Source organism: Schistocerca nitens, chromosome 3 (assembly GCF_023898315.1).
Source record: "Schistocerca nitens isolate TAMUIC-IGC-003100 chromosome 3, iqSchNite1.1, whole genome shotgun sequence".
Taxonomy (NCBI): Eukaryota; Metazoa; Arthropoda; class Insecta; order Orthoptera; family Acrididae; genus Schistocerca; species Schistocerca nitens.
The window spans coordinates 877,979,964-878,000,324 of NC_064616.1; the positions used below are offsets into that span (position 1 = coordinate 877,979,964).

At 44.3% G+C, this 20,361-nt stretch overlaps 1 protein-coding gene across 2 annotated transcripts in view; it reads left to right on the forward strand.

Moving 5' to 3' along the window:
• LOC126248918 (MAM domain-containing glycosylphosphatidylinositol anchor protein 1-like) overlaps window positions 1–20,361 on the forward strand; it is a 1,134,762-nt gene that overhangs the window by 385,213 nt on the left and 729,188 nt on the right. For both annotated transcript variants that reach the window (XM_049950410.1, XM_049950411.1), the window contains exon 2: window positions 425–589. In XM_049950410.1, coding sequence (XP_049806367.1) covers window positions 425–589 — 165 coding nt within the window. The remainder of the gene's footprint in view (window positions 1–424; window positions 590–20,361) is intronic.

Below are 20,361 nucleotides of genomic sequence, written 5' to 3' on the forward strand. Positions count from 1 at the left end.
GTTTCCAAGTTGTGCAGTGACCGTAAACCATAAAATTACCAAATAAGCAGCAACCAGTCGCAAGATCATGTTTCCTTTATTTAATTTTGCATATCGATTTCAACTGATTAACAGCCATCATCGGTGCTTTCAACGTGTATCTTCCCTGAGTATTAACACTGTCTTACAGGGAACATACACGTTGAAAGCACCGATGATGGCTGTTAATCAGTTGAAATCGATATGCAAAATTAAATAAAGAAAACATGATCTTGCGACTGGTTGCTGCTTATTTGGTAACCTTATACAAAAGCTATCACTCACCTTTCACGTCAAGTGTTTAATTTACCCGAGTTCTTGGTGTTTTTGTGATATTCTTGTAATTTGCGAAAAGCATGATGATTTTTGATCTGTTTCTGTGAATAAACGACTTTTATGTTGACAGAACCTTACCGGTGCCAGCCTCTGATCCTGACCAACGGCATCGCGCGCATGAGGAACAGCGGCCAGGAAATGCGCTTCAAGTGTTCGTCAGGCTTCCGGCTGCTGGGCGACCAGTATGCTACCTGTGTACGAGGCCGCTGGAACGTTGAGCTGCCCGTCTGTGTCAGTGAGTACACTCCAGTTACCACTCAACACTCTGGTCCAAATTTGGCCTATTAGCACACTATATCCCTCATAATAGTTGGGTTGAGATATATAGTGAAGTTCTACGAAACAAAGTAAAATGATGTTAAGAGGCGGTTTCTCTTAGAAGATCTGCATGGCCAATCGGAAAACTATCCGTGTGAAATACAGCTTGCTAAATTCACTCACATACTACATATGCATCCACAAGGGCATACTGACAGGTAATTCCACCGAATTTTTTATATTAAAACTATTTAAGTCGTTTAAACACACTACTGGCCATTAAAATTGCTACACCACGAATATGACGTGCTACAGACGCGAAATTTAACTGACAGGAAGAAGATGCTGTGATATGCAATTGATTAGCTTTTCAGAGCATTCACACAAAGTTGGCGCCGGTGGCGACGCCTACAACGTGCTGACATGAAAGTTTCCAACCCATTTCTCATACACAAACAACAGATGACCGGCGTTGCCTAGTGAAACGTTGTTGTGATGCCTCCTGTAAGGAGGAGAAATGCGTACCATCACATTTCCGACTTTGATAAAGGTCGGATTGTAGCCTATCGCGATTGCGCTGTATTGTACGGCGACATTGCTGCTCGCGTTGGTCGAGATCCAATGACTGTTAGCAGAATATGGAATCGGTGGGTTCAGGAAGGTAATACGGAACACCGTGATGGATCCCAACGGCCTCGTATCACTAGCACTCGAGATGACAGGCATCTTATCCGCATGGCTGTAACGGATCGTGCAGCCACGCCTCGATCCCTGAGTCCACAGATGGGGACGTTTGCAAGACAACAACCATCTGCACGAACAGTTAGACGACGTTTGCAGCAGCATGGACTATCAGCTCGGAGACCATGGCTGCGGTTACCCTTGACGCTGCATTAGACAGGAGCGCCTGCGATGGTATACTCAACGACGAACCTGGGTGCACGAATGGCAAAACGTGATTTTTTCGGATGAATCCAAGTTCTGTTTACAGCATCATGACGGTCGCACCCGTGTTTGGCGACATCGCAGTGTACGCACATTGGAAGCATGTATTCGTCATCGCCATACTGGCGTATCACCCGGCGTAATGATTTGGGGTGCCATTGGTTACACGTCTAGGTCACCTCTTGTTCGCATTGACGGCACTTTGAACAGTGGACGTTCAGATGTGTTACAACCCGTGGCTCTACCCTTTATTCGATCCCTGCGAAACCCTACATTTCAGCAGGATAATGTACGACCGGGTGTTGCAGGTCCTGTACGGGCCTTTCTGGATGCAGAAAATGTTCGACTGCTGCCCTGGCCAGCACGTTCTGCAGATCTCTCACCAATTGAAAACGTCTGGTCAATGGTGGCCGAGCAACTGGCTCGTCACAATACGCCAGTCACTACTCTTGATGAACTGTGGTATCGTGTGGCAGCTGCATGGGCATCCAAGCTCCGTTTGACTCAATGCCCAGGCGTATCAAGGCCTTTATTGCGGCCAGAGGTGTTTGTTCTGGGCACTGATTTCTCAGGAATTATGCACCCAAATTGCGTGAAAATGTAATCACATGTCAGTTCTAGTATAATATATCTGTCCAATGAATACCCGTTTATCATCTGCATTTATTCTTGGTGTAGAAATTTTAATGGTCAATAGTGTAAAACGAACATTATTAACATTCTACATCTTCCTTCTTCATGGCCCCATATTTATTTCTTAACATTGTCACCCTGGCGACGAAGACATCGTTGAAACCGTCAAAGAGAATGCTTAACTTCGCTGACTGAGCAGCAACCTCAACTCACCTTGCACCGATTCGCCACTATCACTGTGACGTTATCGAAGGAATTCTTTAATTTTTGGAAACTGATGAAAACCGAATGGGGCCAAGTCTTGGCTCTATAGAGAAGGCCCGATGACAGGGAATATAAGATATCAGATTGTTGCAGATATTTCAGCGCTAATATGTGGTCTGGCATTGTCATGCTGAAGAAGAAGGTGCTCGATGTATGGAGGAGCAATTATAATTCGAAACTCGATTACAGCACACTCTTACTCATGCATCAACATACAGTAGATACATTACATACCGCCAAGACTAACATTCTTCCGCAAACACGTCACATAATTTACGGCCTCATGTTTTTCACACAGTCGTAACTCCACCACTGAGTACACTACGCCTGTCAGCATAGACTAATCGTTTTGCGTGCATGTGTCCACACTTCAGCACCTGAGCTGCTGCCCAGAGGAAAATAAACATTAATGGCTTGTGGCTAGCTCTTCAACACCTACACTCTAAGACAAAAAAAAAAAGACTGACCACATAGAAATTATGTGAATGGGACGGAAGACGGTGGATGTGATGTACATGAACAGATAAAACACTGATTACAATTACAGAAAAATTGAATGAGTTATTCAGGCACTTATGCAAGAACTTAATCGTTTTGCATTAATTGATTAATTTGTTGCATGTCATCGTGAGAGATGATGTATCAAATTCTGTCCAATGGAGGCGACGGATCTTTAAAATTCCAGGATGGTCCGAAGGACCTGCCAATAATGCTCCTAACGTTCTCAGTTTGGAAGAGATCCAGCGAGCTTCCTGGCCAAGGTAGGGTTTGACAATCACGAAGACAAGCAGTAGAAACTCTCGCCGTGTGTATGCGGGAATTATCTTGCTGAACTGTAAGTCCATTATGGCATGTCATGAACGGCAACAAAACGGGATGTAGAATATCGTCGATGTACCGCTATACTGTAAGAGCGCCGCGGATGACAACTAAAATGTCCTGCTATGAAAAGGAGTGGCATCCCATACCATCACTCCTGGTTGTCAGTCCATATAGTGGGTTGCAGTCTGACTGGTATCCCACTGCTGTCTGGGGTGTCTCTAGACAAAAGGGATCATTCTTTCAAGTGTCTATACGTAATGCAGTCATGACTGGGTGTGTGTCATGTCTCTTATGGATTATCTGTTGAATGTGTTGTGTTGTAACTAGATTGTTAATCTCTGTCTGCGGTATGTTGCCTGTCTACTGGAAGCCAGGAGCAGGTGGTGGGAGGGAGGTATTGGTGCACTCCAGGACTGTTGAGAATATGGCGTTATCGAAATGGCAGTCATTAGGGATTGTGGAAATGTCAAACGGATTGGTTACAAAATTTTGCTTGAATTAGGTTGTTGGTAAAGGGGTGATTATTTCGCAGCAGAGAGTATAGGGGAAAGGTTTGTTGTTTGTAAGACTGCGAAAGCCTCTTCAGTAACTGGAAGAGATAATCGTTAGCGTGGTGCTGGGGTTGGTTCATGTTTTGCGCCAAACCTGGCATTTCTTTGTGTTTAGCACATACCTGATGTGCCTTTCTAATTTCCAGTGGCGTGTAGGTGTGTCTTTATCACTGGTCTTCAGTAAAGATCAACATAAGTGACAGTATTCCTAGATGTGGAGGAGGGCAGCCTGTTGGGATTGTGGGTCGGTGGGGATAAATTGGTTTCGTTGGAATGCGGTGGTTCATGGCTTTCGACAAGATCTGATGGAGGAAGGTGACTGCATGCTGGATGTAATTGAGTATTCGAAGAATAACTGATAGCTTCCGATATGAGTATAAGCTGTTTCTCTGTAGACACTCTAGTTTGTAGGGGAACAATCCAGTATGTGGTTAGGATAGGTACTAGGAATGAGTGCAAGGGTTGGCTATGACTGTATAGGGCATAGTGAGTAGGACAGATATGTAGTGAATTTCAGCTGGGTCGAGGATTTCTGCAGTAAAGCGAGGTTGACATCTGGAGTGAAAATGCTTTCATGGTCGGTATGCTGTGGGATAAGGGTTGATGTCAACTCGAAGGGAAATAGTGAACTGACGCCACCGCTGGATTGACTACGATTATTAAGTTTATCTGCAGGATTTTGGGCTGGAGGAAACTGGGGCCTAGACAGGAGAGCAGGAGGGTATGAGGCTCCGCAGATGTGAATGTAGTTGGATAGCCTGGAAGTCTGTATATTGTGTGCTTTCGGCTTGTTTTGAGGTCTTCTTGGGCTCAGAGATGGGAACAGTTTCCCTTCTCAGGCGTTCTGTAGTCTTTTTTATTGGTTTAGGTAAGGATATGATGTTTGCACAACTGGGGATAGCTGGTAACGAGTTTGTTCGAAACTGCTGCTGGATTTTGAAGAAGAGTTTACAACAGTCCAAGGTCCTGATGTTGAGTCTTCTGTCGGGGTTGGTGAAGCTGGCGTAGGTGTGTGGATTTAAGGCAGCAGTGCCTGGAGAGGAGATGAATGGGTGAAGGATGTAGGCCTGGTGGAACGTCCATGAGCTCTGCGTGACGACTGTATGACACTGGGAAGCACTTTTGCATATATGTTGTATTCTTTGTTTCTCGGCCCCCCAGGGGGCTCGCCACTCTTTGGTGGGTTCGCGCTTAGTTACCACGGGGCCCCAGCCTTTACCGCATCTTTTCCCTTCCGTGCTGCATGTCTATCCTCTTGCTATTCTTCTTCTCATGTCTGAGATTTTATTTGGAACGTTCTGCATTGTCTGTCACTGACGTAAGAACAGTCTCACCACTGTTTCTTCACTTCCTTTTCCTTTCTTTGTTTCCCTTCTCCTCTCGTTCCTCTGCTTCGGCGTTTGAGGTACCTCTTTTTCTTTTTCCTTCCTGTGCGCTCCTGAAGGTTGGCCCACGTGTCTGATGCGTAACAGGTCACTGGGTAACACGTAATGCCCAGCCCCAGGTTGACAGATGGGGCTCGCATGTACCACCTGGTACAGGCCAGGCCCAGGGAGGGGAGATTTCCTTAGCTGCAACCTTCCCAAATTGCCGATTGGTCCCTCTTTCTGGTGTTCGGGAAATGTGACCTGAGGTGTGAACATTCACCTAAGGCGGGTGCGCCCCCTTGTGACGGGGTCCCCCAGTTGGAAGGAGCGCGCCATCGGAGACATTGGCAATCATGGGGGATTTTCCTACGAAACGTAAACACAATCAGCCTAACGATTCAAAGACCCTTCCCACTGCACCCCGATTCCTTATGGTCTCACATACTGAAGACGTAGTCCTTCACCACGGTAAATCCGTTTGTTATTCAGAAAAGTGTTGATGCAATTGCCGGCCCTGTGAAATCCTGTTCCCATTTACGGAATGGAACTTTGCTTTTGGAGACTACTTCTGATTATCATTCTCAAGCACAACAATTGCTTGCTGCCTCACCTCTCCAAGGCTACCCTATTCGTGTCAAGGCCCATAGAACTTTGAATTCTTCCCATGGTGTTATTTGCACTAGGCTGCTCGATGGTTTCAAAAAAAATGGCTCTGAGCACTATGGGACTTAACTTCTGAGGTCATCAGTCCCCTAGAACTTAGAGCTACTTAAACCTAACTAACCTAAGGACATCACACACATCCATGCCCGAGGCAGGATTCGAACTTGCGACAGTAGCGCTCGTGCGGTTCCAGACTGTAGCGCCCAGAAACGCTCGGCCACTCCGGCCGGCACTCGATGGTTTAACCGAAGCTGAAATCCAATCTTACCTCTCTGATCAGAATGTCATTGCCGTCCATCAGGTGATGAAAAAGTTAGAATTCCCTTAGTGCCCACCTGCACTGTTTTTCTCGCCGTTGATAGAGTGGTGCTTCCGTCCACTATCAAAGCAGGCTATGAAATTATCACAGTCCGGCCATACATTCTGAACCCGATGCGTTGCTACCAGTGTCATCGTTTCAACCATACTAAAACGTCTTGTCGACACCCAGCCAAATGCGTAACTTGTGGTAGGGATGCACACGGGGGTGATTGTCCGCCCCCTTCTCCCCTATGTATCAGTTGCAATGGTGGCCATGCTGTCTCCTCTCTGGATTGTCCCATGTATCTTGATGAGCGGATTGTCCAAGATATCCAGGTAAAGGAAAAAGTGCCTTCACCAGTTGCTAGCGAGTTATTGGATAGTCATGAACCCTGTATTCTCCTGTCTGGCCCATTTAATTCTGCTCTTGTTACCCCTCGCTCCATGAAGGACATGGCCATGCAGACATGCGACCTCAAATTCAGCTCTGAGGTTGTGAAATCGCCCAGTGTCGTGGAAGTATCGCCATCCCCCCGTCCAGCTGTGCAACAAGCTATCAAACTCTGGCCTCAAGGGGCGAAGCCACCAGCTACACAATTGGTAGCCAGAAAGGACAGGAGGAGTACTCCCGTGAAGACTCCCTATGTCCCTCCAGCCAAACAACACCCGAGTCTTCCTCTAACTGGAAAGGCTTGAAGAAGTCCACCAAATGGTCTTCGCCTTCGCTGACTCGAAGATCCTCTTCGACGGTGTTGCCACGTGATATCTTAGCCCGGCCAGTCTCTGTGTTGCGGGTGCTCACCACCAACCGTTTTTCAGCGTGGGCTCCACAGACCAACAGTACAAGCAAGCCAATGCTTCTGTGGACCCCATGGAGCAGATCCTCACGCGTCTGTGCCCTGTAGCAGCTACCCTTCACAGGGTGCCACTCGGCAGCCTCCGAGATGACACCCCTACATCTCTTCCTCATTATGACTCTCCTCCAATGCAACGTTCGTGGCCATCAGTCCCACAAAGAGGATTTACAGCTGCTTTTAGCATCGCGGCGACCCCTTGTACTCTGCCTTCAGGAAACGATATTGCACTCTCACGACCGTTTTGAGTTTTCACATTTCTTCCCAAATCGTTTTGACCTTCCCCCTGAGGTCTGTATTCCTTCTCATGGGTGCGTCCTGCTGCTCATACGGGATAACATTCAAGTCAACCCATCTCCCTGACTACCCTTCTTCAAGCTGTTGCAGTTCATCTTTCTCTTCCCCACCTGATCTTTTCCCTCTGTACCATTTATGTCCCTCCGTCATTCGCTTCAGCTTATTGGGCAGCTATCTCCCCCATTTCTGCCACTCTGTGACTTTAATGAGCATCATCCCCTTTGGGGTTCTCCCAGAACCTCTCAGAGATACGCCCTCCTGGCTGATCGTCTTAATCAACTCAACCTCTTCTGCCTTAACACTGGAGCACCCACTTTCCTTTCTGACTCCTCGCACACCTACTCCAATTTGGACCTAACCTTCTGTACTGCCCAGCTTGCCCATCGCTTGAGTGGTCCATTCTTTGTGACGCCTACTCGAGCGACCATTTCCCATGTGCTGTCCGTTTGCTGACTCCTACCCACCTGCGTGCACACCAAAACGGCAACTTACTAAGGCTGACTGGCGGCTTTACCCCTCCCTAGCGACCTTTGAAGAACAGTATTTCCCCAGTTGTGAAGACCAGGCAGAATATCTCACAGACGATATGCGGTGGAACGGTTCTTTTCTGGGATCAAACCAACACCTACCTGTGAACTCGTCGCAGGGTTCTGTCCTGAGCGTCGTCCTCTTTGCTATCGCCATTAACCCTATAATTGCCTGTCTCCCGCCGGGCATCTCTGGCTCCCTTCTTGTTGACGATTTTGCCATCTGTTGCAGTTCCCCACGGACCTGTCTCATTCAGCAGCGTCTTCAACGATGTCATTTTGCTGAGATTCCACTGGAATTTCAGCGAGAAGCTCTTGATCACGTCATTTTACTAATCCTGCGTCTCGTCGACGTCTCTGATGCTCATACCGAACAAATTGTGTAAGATGCAGTTACTAACACAATCAACATTATGCCTTAATCACTTGTTTGATTTTTTTCTGCTTACATTCCATTCCTAATCCATCACATACTGGAAAAATTTCTGTACGTGTTTCTTGCGTTCATAGCGCTAGTTTTCAATTGGTGGCCAAAATTGGAACTTTTTTTCAGGGTAAATTGGTTCCCCATTTACACATTAGAAAATCTACCAAGTTCCGCTACAATACGATAATTACAACCCGCACTAGACCTCTGTGAGTAGATGGATATACGTACATATGTATGTACATATGTATTTGTTTATATATGTTACAAGTCTCCTCCCACAACACTGGGACGATTTCAGCCAAACTTTGTAGACGTATCACTTACTGTCTCGAAAGAATCATTGTGGCGGTAAGAATTCCCTGCCTTTCAAACGGGAGAGGATGAGAATGTCAAAACGGTATAGCCCATCACGCTCGAAAACTCGTACTTCTATCTTCCAATATTTGAGAATGAGAGCAGTTAGTAGTTGGTGACTTTCAATAAACTTTACACGAAATTTCAAACCTTTACGGAACTTTTCTTGCGGGTAACCCCCACAAAATGATGAAAGGAAGAAAGCTTATCGCTTACTAAATTTTCGCTGTTCATGCAGAAAACCTGCCGCATTAAACATGACGTTTTCATTTATTATTTCTTAGTTACTAATAGTTTCCGCGACACATTTTGCATACAGTATTTGCATATACCACTGAATGTACCACAAAAATTATATCATTGTACGACCGCATCATACAAGATGTTTAACTCTGTTACTTAGTTTCCATTTACTCTATTCGCAACATGTTTGTCACACAGTATCCACATTTGTCGCAGAATGTTTCCACCGTGCTTTATAAACCTTTTATTAGGCAGTAATTTGAACAGAAGTGGTAGGGCAGTTGGTACCGTGGCAGCATAACACTTTTGCGACCCGTGTTCGAAACCCGTTTATTATTTTTATTTTATTTTTTTCGTTTATCTACCCATGTCCTCAAAAAATTACCAAACTAATGCTTCTTATCAGCTTAGGGGATAAAAGGGCGTTATATTAACTGTAAGATTACAACCAGGTTTCACAATAAAAATCATACACTACGTGATATACACTATGTGATCAAAACTATCCAGACACCTGGCTGAAAATGACTTACAAGTTCGTGGCATCCTCCATCGGTAAAGCTGGAATTCGATATGGTGTTGGCCCACCCTTAGCCTTGATGGCAGCTTCCACTCTCGCAGGCATACGTTGAATCAGGTGCTGGAAGGTTTCTTGGGGAATGGCAGCCCATTCTTTACGGAGTGCTGCACTGAGGAGAGGTATCGATGTCGGTTAGTGAGGCCTGGCACGAAGTCGGCGATCCAAAACATCCCAAAGGTGTTCTATAAGATTTAGGTCAGAGCTCTGTGCAGGCCAGTCCATTAGAGAGATGTTATTGTCGTGTAATCACTTCGCCATAGGCCGTGCATTATGACCAGGTGCTCGATCGTGTTGAGAGATGCAATCGCTCTCCCCGAATTGCTCTTCAACGGTGGCAAGCAAGAAGGGGCTTAAGCCGCGCACAGTGAACACTCGCCGGCCGGTGTGGCCGAGTGGTTCTAGGCGCTTCAGTCTGGAACCGCGCTACCGCTACGGTCGCAGGTTCGCATCATGCCCCGGGCATAGATGTGTGTGATGTCCTTCGGTTAGTTAGGTTTAAGTAGTTCTAAGTTCTAGGGGACTGATGACCTCAGATGTTAAGTCCCTTAGTGCTCAGAGCCATTTGAACCAATGAACGTCCGGTTTGAGTCGCCATGTCACGGACTGTGTGGCCGCTCCCGTCGGAGGTTCGAGTCCTTCCTCGGGAATGCGTGTGTGTGTTGTTCTTAGCATAAGTTGGTTTAAGTAGTGTGTAAGACAAGGGACCGATGACCTCAGCAGTTTGGTCCCTTAGGAATTCACACACATTTGAACATTTGAAAGTGCTTAAAATTGCTGTGATAGTGCTACGCAAAACAACAAGGGGTGCAAGCCCCCTCCATGAAAAACACGACCACACCATAACACCACCGCCTCCGAATTTTACTGTAGGAGCTACACACGCTGACAGATGACGTTCACCGGGCATTCGCCATACCCACACCCTGACATCGTATCGCCACATTGTGTACCGTGACTCGTCACTGCACAGAACGTTTTTCCACTGTTCAATCGTCCAATTGTTACGCTCCTTACACTTGTAGTGGAGCGTGATACAGTTTTGAATTCCTGTGTGATGATCTACCTATTACACATTACGATCCTCTTCAACTGTCGGCGATCGTTGCCAGTCAAGCCGGCCGCGGTGGTCTAGCGGTTCTGGCGCTGCAGTCCGGAACCGCGGGACTGCTACGGTCGCAGGTTCGAATCCTGCCTCGGGCATGGGTGTGTGTGATGTCCTTAGGTTAGTTAGGTTTAAGTAGTTCTAAGTTCTAGGGGACTTATGACCCAAGATGTTGAGTCCCATAGTGCTCAGAGCCATTTGCCAGTCAAGCTTTTGTGCTGTACGAGTCCCTTCACGTTTCCATTTCACTATCACATCAGAAGCAGTGGACCTAGGGATGTTTAGGAGTATGGAAATCTCGCGTACAGACGTATGACACAAGTGACACCCAGTCACCTGACCACGTTCGAAGTTCGCGAGTTCCGCGAAGTGTCCCAATCTGCTCTCTCATGATGACTAATGACTCCTGAGGTCGTTGATATGAAGTACATGGCAGTAGGTGGGAGCACACTACACCTAATATGAAAAACGTATGTTTTTGGGGGTGAACTAATACTTTTGATCCCACAGTGTATGTGTGTGCGGTATTTTCAGGAGTTATACTGTTTTTAAATTTTCATGTTCTTGTATTTCATTCTTATATCATTTCATATATCAAGTCTCACATTTTATCATTACGTTCATTCTTAAGGAAGATTTGGTTTAACCCCTTGGATGTTACCGATCGTAGAAATGTTGGATCCCGCGTCCGGCCATCCTGATTTAGGTTTTCCGTGATTTCCCTAAATCGCTCCAGGCAAATGCCGGGATGGTTCCTTTCAAAGGGCACGGCCGACTTCCTTCCCCGTCCTTCCCTAATCCGATGAGACCGATGACCTCGCTGTCTGGTCTCCTTCCCCAAAAACAACCAACCAACAAATGTTGGAAACATACAAATTGCGAACAGCACGAGCATCTTGCAATGACATGTTTGCCGCATAGAAATTTCTTCTTATAAATCTTAGTCGGGAAAGAAACATCGTTAACATCGCTGGAGATTTCACGCGTTTGCAATAATTTCGCGGCAAATCACGCTTAACGAATCATTTCTCCGAAAACTGGCGCTTGCAACTGATTGCGAATCCAGATACACGGTTCTGCCGTCATAGTTCCCTCAATCACTACCAGCTGTGACTCCTGTTACCCAGGAGTAACACAGTTGTGCCTCTCTAATACAATGGACGAACAGAATCCCTCTCCAGGTCGACTTCATACTCGCTCACGATCGTCATCTGAGGAAGTGCCCAACCGCGATTCATTGCTGAATACAGTGCAATGCCATTTATCAGCAGTCCACGCTTCCATATCACGGCACCACTCCAAACGCAGCTGTTTGTGTTGTGTTACCGGCAAGTCTATGCTAGCAACGATAATTTCCTAATTTGGCTGCTGATAATCTCAGACCAATAGTGCGGAATGACGCAGTGTGTTGCAGAGAATCCATTACTTTTTGCCGGTAGCCGCAGATCTGAAGGGGTTACGACGTGCTTGATGCACAATACTACGGTTCTCCCTTGTGGTCGTCGGACGTTGTCTGTCAGAATCTTGACGACGAGTTCAAGTTTCCACGCTGTCCAACATCGGGCCACTGCCACATTCGAATATTCCACAAATCAGAAAATTGCACGATTCGACTAGCTGGACGAATATAGACCCACAATGAGGCCACTTTCAAACTCTGTCAGGTGCTGATAACGCTGTCTCACACGCATCTCCGTGTCCTTCATAGTTATCACTCAACATTTTAACTTGTTATGCTTGGTAACTACACTACACACGACCAATACTAATACACTCTGGTGGCCGTTCTACGTTCACAGAGGATTGGAACTCTAATCATCTACGTACCCGCTGATAGTATGTGCACGAAGTAATATTGACATCCGACCATGCCTTCTGGGTGCTTTACTTTTTTGTCAGCCAGTGTAATAGTACGTCGCTTTCCTCTAATTATCACAGGCTTTCTTCGGGTATTTCCATATTTAGCCTCTTTCATTGTCTTCGACATGTGAAAGAATCATAATGGACCTCCTTTGTAGCTAGGTCGTCGCGTGATTCTCGCAATCTCATTTCTCTGTGGTGTAAATATTCGTCCAAAATGTTTGAAACTGGTTGAAGGCTTTTTTTGATGTTAACTGATCAGAAAAGTTATTCATTGCTTCTTCCGAGGCAAATCGATCGCCTCTTAATGCCTGTTTGAGTGGACAAAACGAGTGATTGTCAGAAGGGGCAAGATCGGGACTATATGGAGGACGATCCAGAACTGCAAATTTCTGGAGCGATTCAGCAGTGTGGGCAGCAGTATGCGGACTGGCATTGTCGTGCAACAACACAACACCCTTTGACAGCAATCCTCGGCATTTGCTTCGAATTGCAGGCTTTAGCCTGACATTAAGCATCTCACTGTAACGCACACTGTTTATTGTTGTGCCACTTTCAACATAATGTTCCAGTACTGGACCTTATGCGTCCAAAAGAACCGTCAGCATTAGTTTTCCTGCGGACGGTTGGGTCTTGAACTTTTTCTTGCACTGCAAATTTGGATGTTTCCATTCCATACTCTGCCGTTTACTCTGCGGCTCGTAATGATGGATCCATGTTTCGTCACCAGTAATGATCCTGTCTAACAAGTTGTCCCCTTCGTTACCACAGTGATCCAAATGTTTTTCGCAGATGTCCAAGCGCATTTGTTTATGAAACTGTGTGAGTTGTTTTGGGAACCATCTTGCACAAACTTTATGAAACCCAAGTGTACTGCGGATGATTTCGTAGGCAGAACCGTGAATAATTTGCAGACAATGTGCCACTTCGTCAATAGTTAATCGTCTGTCCAAGAGAATCATTTCACGTGAACGCTCAATGGTTTTTTCATTTGTGGCGGTAAACGGTCGTCCGGGTCCTTCATTGTGCGTAACACTTGTGTGACCATTTCGGAATTTTTCAATCCATTCGTAGACATTCCACTGTGGCAAAACACTGTTCCCGTACTGTATCGAAAGTCTTTGATAAATTTCGGCCCCTAATACGCCTTCTGAACACAAAAAACGGATCACAGAACGTTGCTCTTCTTTGGTGCAAATAGACAGCGGAGCAGCCATGATTAACAGCACGGCAGCGATAACGAAACTAACCTAGCAGCTTGAAAATTGCAAAGATATAACAACAAATAAACAAAGCATGCGTCATTAACGTGAAAAGACAGTACTACCAAAATAAACAAAAATATAACTAAATTGCGGATAATAATTGACTTACCCTCGTACCTAACTCGTAATGTTCCTGAAGACCTCATTATCTGTGACGACTTTGTTTCCAATAAAATGATAGTAGCATCCAGTGAGTCACTTCCTAGTGTCATTTTGCACGATATATCATAATTGTGTGAAACTAGCCTATTTAAAGAATGAAACTTCCTGACAGATTAAAACCGTGTGCCGGACCGAGACTCTAACTCGGGACCTTTCCGCCCGCATCTCGTGGTCGTGCGGTAGCGTTCTCGCTTCCCACGCCCGGGTTCCCGGGTTCGATTCCCGGCGGGGTCAGGGATTTTCTCTGCCTCGTGATGGCTGGGTGTTGTGTGCTGTCCTTAGGTTAGTTAGGTTTAAGTAGTTCTAAGTTCTAGGGGACTGATGACCATAGATGTTAAGTCCCATAGTGCTCAGAGCCATTTGAACCATCGGGACCCTTCCCTTTCACGGGCAAGTACTCTGTAAGGTTCGCAGAAGAGCTTCTGTGAAGTCTGGAAGATAGGTGACGAGGTACTGGCAGAACTCAAGCTCTGAGGGCGTGTCGTGAGTCGTGCTTGGGTAGTTCAGTCGTAGAGCACTTTCCGGGCGAAAGGCAAAGGTCCCGAGTGCGAGTCTCGGTACGGCACAGAGTTTTAATCTGTCAGGAAGTTTCATATCAGCGCACACTTCGCTGCAGAGTGAAAATTTCATTCTGTTTAAAGAATATTAACTTATTTGTTATTTAAATATGGCAGCATAATCGCCATTTACAGTTGAGTTTACAATTGGTTCAAACGGCTCTAAGCACTATGGGACTTAACATCTGAGGTCATCAGTTCCCTAGACATACAACTACTTAAACCTACATAACCTAAGGACATTACACACATCCGCCCGACGCAGGATTCGAACCTGCGACCGTAGCAACCGCTTGGTTCCGGACTGAAGTGCCTAGAACCGCTCGGCCCCCGCGTCCGGCTGAGTTTACACAACAAAAAATTGAATTAATTTAATAACACAAGTGTTCTGTAAGACTTTTGCACTAAATAGCTACAAGCTTGAAACTAAAAATGCCTCTGTGGAACAGAAGGAGCTACACAGAAGTAATTTTCCTAGCTTACTTTCAAATTTAACTTTCCTATCTAACAGCCATTCGCAATCATTCGGTAAGTGATAAATGATTTTGGTAGCTGCATTTTTCACCCTCTTCTAAAAGGCAGTTTTAATGAAGAGTAATGAAGACAATTTTTTCTGCTAGTGTTTTGTCATTTATTTCTTCTGAAGTCTAATGGATTATTTACAACAAATTTCGAGGAAGAAAATACGTACTGTTCTGCTGCAGAATAAATACGACTATCTAATTCTTTAAACAAGTGTTTACAAAATGACTGACAGTGAGTTCCACACATTATTCTTATGACACGCTTTAATAAATGAAAGCTTTCTTTTTGAAACATGAGTTACCCCACAATACAGTTCTAGATGACACTAGTGAATAAAAATATGCAAAGTATGTTAAGTTAATAATTTTCCTCTCTCCAAGGCTTTCAATAACATCAATAGGTTGAAATGTCAAAGCAGCAAAACTGAGTTCTATAAGAAGTTCTAAAATGCGTTTTTTTTTTACTTTAATTTTTCATCAGCGTTTACACTCAATACTTCTGTACGTTCAGCCTTGCTTACTCATTCCTGCACATGCTTTAAATTTAACACTGGTGTTGAACGCATTCATGTGCAGAACTGAACACGTACATTTTCTTAAAATTAATCGAGAGATCATTCGCAGAAAACCATTCAGTAATTCACTGGGACTGATTATAATACTTGTGGCATCTCCGAATGAAACATGAGAAATAAAATAGGACGCAGTATTGATCTTTATGGATCCCTCGCCTTACTCTAACCACAGAAGTCTTCGTAACACAGAATTGTGATTTGCAGTATTTGCTGTGCTAAAATGTAAATGTCGTGTGACTAGTGCCTCATGTGGGGCAGGCCGTTCGCCGGGTGCAAGTCTTTCGATTTGACGCCACTTCGGCACTTGCGCGTCGATGGAGATGAAATGGCAATGATTAGGACAACACAACAGCCAGTCCCTGAGCGGATAAAATCTCTGACCCAGCCGGGAATCGAACCCTGGCCCTTAAAATTCACATTCTGTCGCGCCGACCTCTCAGCTCTTTTTTTTTTTTTTTCGTTATTGATCGTTGTGTTTGGTCGTTGCGGACGGTCGCAAGACATCCTGTTCAAGTTCGGTGGTTGATCCTTCCACTCAGTCTTTTATTCCACAGGCCAACCGGCTCTCTGACCGAACACGCTGAGCTACTGTGCCGGCTGTTATTGTGAGCGGACAGATAGTGTGGTGTTTAGTTATTTAGTTGTTGTAAATTCTCGTGAGTGAACCTATGGATAGCATTGTCAGTTGAGCAGCTCTTGTAAAATTTCAGTATGTAGTTCGCTAAGTATATTTTTTGTTACCAAAGATGGACAATATTGTAGAATACATCATTTTCTCAGAATGATTTAAAATGGTGTTAGCAATGAAATAGGTCAGTAATTACTGACACTATTGCCATGAGTTTCCCTATAAGGGAGTTCATATACTGCATTATTTTAATATCTGTCGGAAATGCAGTACATTTCTCAAAAAGTAGTTTACTTATTAAAAAAAGTCTTTAGAATTTTAATGGACATATCGTCAACTCCGTGTGAGCTTTTATTTTTGAAATAGTTTATTAGTTTTCAATTTCAAGTGGGGAATAGGGTGATAAAAATTTTTAGAAGTCACTTACTTAACTTACTGCCTTTCATTCACTGTTCAACTCCGTGTCTCTATTGTCTGTACTACATCTAAGAAGTGTACATCCTCTACCGGTGGATCTTCTTTTATACCCTTTATTTTCAAATCAGTAGAGATGTTACTTTGTTCTTCAGACTGTTACTACGTTCTTTGTAGATTTAATGAGTATGCGCAACATTACCAATGCCGCCACACCAGTCACAAAGCAGTTGCCGCGCTGCATCTACATAGAAATGAATCTAAAACTGTGTATGTTATGTTTATAAATGAAAAACAATTAATTACAAGAAACAAAAAAAAAACCAACTTCACCGTTTAAAATTCAGTCAAAATAATCTTCATGGATGGAGATATAAGTCTATTAGGCCAAAGATGGGTGATAACCCGAAACGAGTCAGGGAATAAATAAAGTTATACAAGAAGTTGCTAGTTGCTGTATTTCTTCATTTAATTAAATGCACAGGTATGGAACTCAACCATCTTGATCATGTGTTAATTAATCAGAAACTTCTAAATCCAACTTCTTAATATCGTCTTATCTGATATGATAGGGGGCCATGCAAGCACCATGTCTCATCCAAAACCCTCCTAAACTTCATTAGTGAGAACCGATTCTCGTTCTACATCAATTTGAGATTACGTTGGATGATATACGCTAAACGTTAAACACCGACAAAACATTTGCAATAATCCTCGAGTATATGTTGTAGGAAGGACAACTGCATCTCATTTGTTAGCTTGAGTTTTGAAACATCCATCCCAATCAAAGAACTGTAGTGAAATTGGAGTAGCAGAGTTACTTGCTACACTAACGTTTTCCACGCCGAAAGGACCGCACAATGCCGTTCTACATCACAAACGATGAAATTTTAACAGTATTTCCAGCAGGAAGCTTAATCTAGACCTCTCACCGCATTTCTGAATTTTACTCATGTTTTACCTAACCACATACTGCTGAAGTCATTTCATTATGCGCTTCTAACTGGCTATTATTTAACCCATTTGAATTATAGGGGTTAAAGGGCGGATTGAAGCTATACTGCCTGTACATACCATGTCGATTACTATTGATCAGTACCACCACCTGCGTAAGTTTCCCGTATACAAGTACATTTCAGCTTCTCATTTATGGCTAATGCTGTGTAAATCACTCACACTAATGCCATTTGCGGCTATAGCATACTCCATCAACAAATGGGACGAAATTAGCTTCTTGTTTAGATGTTGTTATACATTTTTTTGTCCGGTGGAGGTCTGCATTGACGTACGCACATTTATTTTATTTTGGTATGCTTTAAATATGTTTCGAAATGGCTCTGTGATTTTCACCGGACACTAATTGTATAACGATTTTATTTGTTCTCAAATATGATTTACAATGAAAGCGGAGATGTATTTATGGCTATACACTGAATCCTGTTTTTCTTTTTTTCTTTAATTTTCCTGTTTTCATTAGAATTTACGATGTTTTCTAGGTACTTCGTTATGTTTCTCTTCCCTTTTTTGGTTATTACAACATGCCGTCTTTTGTTAGAGCACTCAACGAATAATACGTATCCTATCGAATTTTCCCTTTATGGGGCATCCGTTTAAACAATTCAATAAAAAAACTTCATATATTTTAGAAGCGTGTATAGCGCCGATTTTTTACGATCGTTTGCTACGTATGAGCTGTGTCTGACTTTTGTCGGTTGGTTATACATTTCAGTAAATTGTTTTTCAGAAACTTTTTGTGGAATATTATAAAACAGTGAGCAGTCAGTGCATGCAAGTACAACAAAAGTAATCTACTAGAGTCTAGCACAAACCTAGGAACAAACTCAACACAACACAGATGCAACAGATTACGCCCAGAACTGTCATTGTGGGAAGTTTGAAAATAAAACGCATGTGGATGGCATTTCAAAGTCCTTGATTTCGTCGTATAGGCGGAAACTCCGCAGAGCTTTGAAAGCAAAACGATAGCAGAATTTTCTTAGAAAAGTTACTCCAGTTTTCATTCTCGCTTTTAGATGTAATAAATCTCATCGTACTAGCATTTACCGTAAAAATACAACTGTATTTTATTCAAAAGTGCCATTAGCACACTGAAATGGACAAAAGTAAATTCAGTTTCCACCGAAATCCACGTAATTTATGCATGAGAGGACTAGTATTAAAAGAAACTCTCTTCATTTTGCCTCTGTGGGATTAAATTGCTCATGAATAATGAGCTCCAGAATATGCTTTATTAGCCACGTCTGTTCAATAATATCGATATGCTCTCAAAAGAGATAGTATAGTGCTTAACCAACGCGCTGACTAGTGCAGATAAGAGATACTTTTACACTGTGCGCAACACGTGTTTGCTTTTCCATATTATAAATTTCTTAGAACCACAGATCCATCTGCATCCCACCGTTCACCGTTGGCTGAGAGACATCTGACGGTACAGTTACCACTCCTATATTTATACTGCTGACATCTGCCAGCGATCCGCATTAGCCACAAGGAAAAACTACCGTGTCAGCACATTTTCCAATATTTTGTGTGTAGAGAATTGCTGTTCAAATGTACAACTGCTAGACAAATCCTAAATCCCTTGACGTTGAAACATCGCACCTACATCAAATAATTCCGTTCAGAATTGTCCACGCCATTCCAGCACATTTTTTTAACAACATCCAGAATCAAATTTACACAACTGACCATTAAAATTGCCACACCACGAAGATGACGTGCTACAGACGCGAAATTTAAACGACAGGAAGAAGATGCTGTGATATGCAAATGATTAGCTTTCCAGACCATTCACACAAGGTTGTGTGACACCTACAACGTGCTGACATGAGGAAAGTTTCCAACCGATTTCTCATACACAAACAGCAGTTGACCGGCGTTGCCTGGTGAAACGTTGTTGTGATGCTTCGTGTAAGGAGGAGAAATGCGGACTATCACGTTTCCGACTTTGATAAAGGTCAGATTGTAGCATACCGCGATTGCGGTTTATCGTATCGCGACATTGCTGCTCGCGTTGGTCGAGATCCAATGACTGTTAGCAGAATATGGACTCGGTGGGTTCAGGAGGGTAATACGGAACGCCGTGCTGGATCCCAACGGCCTCGTATCACTAACAGTCGAGATGACAGGCAACTTATCCGCATTGCTGTAGCGGATCGTGCAGCCACGTCTCGATAACTGAGTCCACAGATGGGGACGTTTGCAAGACGACAACCATCTGCACGAACAGTTCGAGGACGTTTGCAGCAGCATAGACTATCAGCTCGGAGACCATGGCTGCGGTTACCCTTGGCGCTGGATCACAGACAGGAGCGCCTGCTATGGTGTACTGAACGACGAACCTGGGTGCACGAATGGCAAAACGTGATTTTTTCGGATGAATCCAGGTTTTGTTTACAGCATCATTATGGTCTCATCCGTGTTTGGCGACATCACGGTGAACGCACATTGGAAGCGTGTATTCGTCATTGCCATACTGGCGTATCCCTCGTTGTAATAGAAGGGGTGCCATTGGTAACACGTCTCGGTCACCTCTTGTTCGCATTGACGGCACTTTGAACAGTGGACTTTAAATTTCAGATGTGTTACGACCCGTGGCTCTACCCTTTATTAGATCCCTGCGAAACCCTACATTTCAGCAGGATAGTGCACGACCGCATGTTGCAGGTCCTGTACGGGCCTTTCTGGATACAGAAAATGTTCGTCTGCTGCTCTGGTCAGCACATTCTCCAGATCTCTCACCAACTGAAAACGTGTGGTCAATGGTGGCCGAGCAACTGGCTCGTCTCAATACGCCAGTCACTACTCTTGA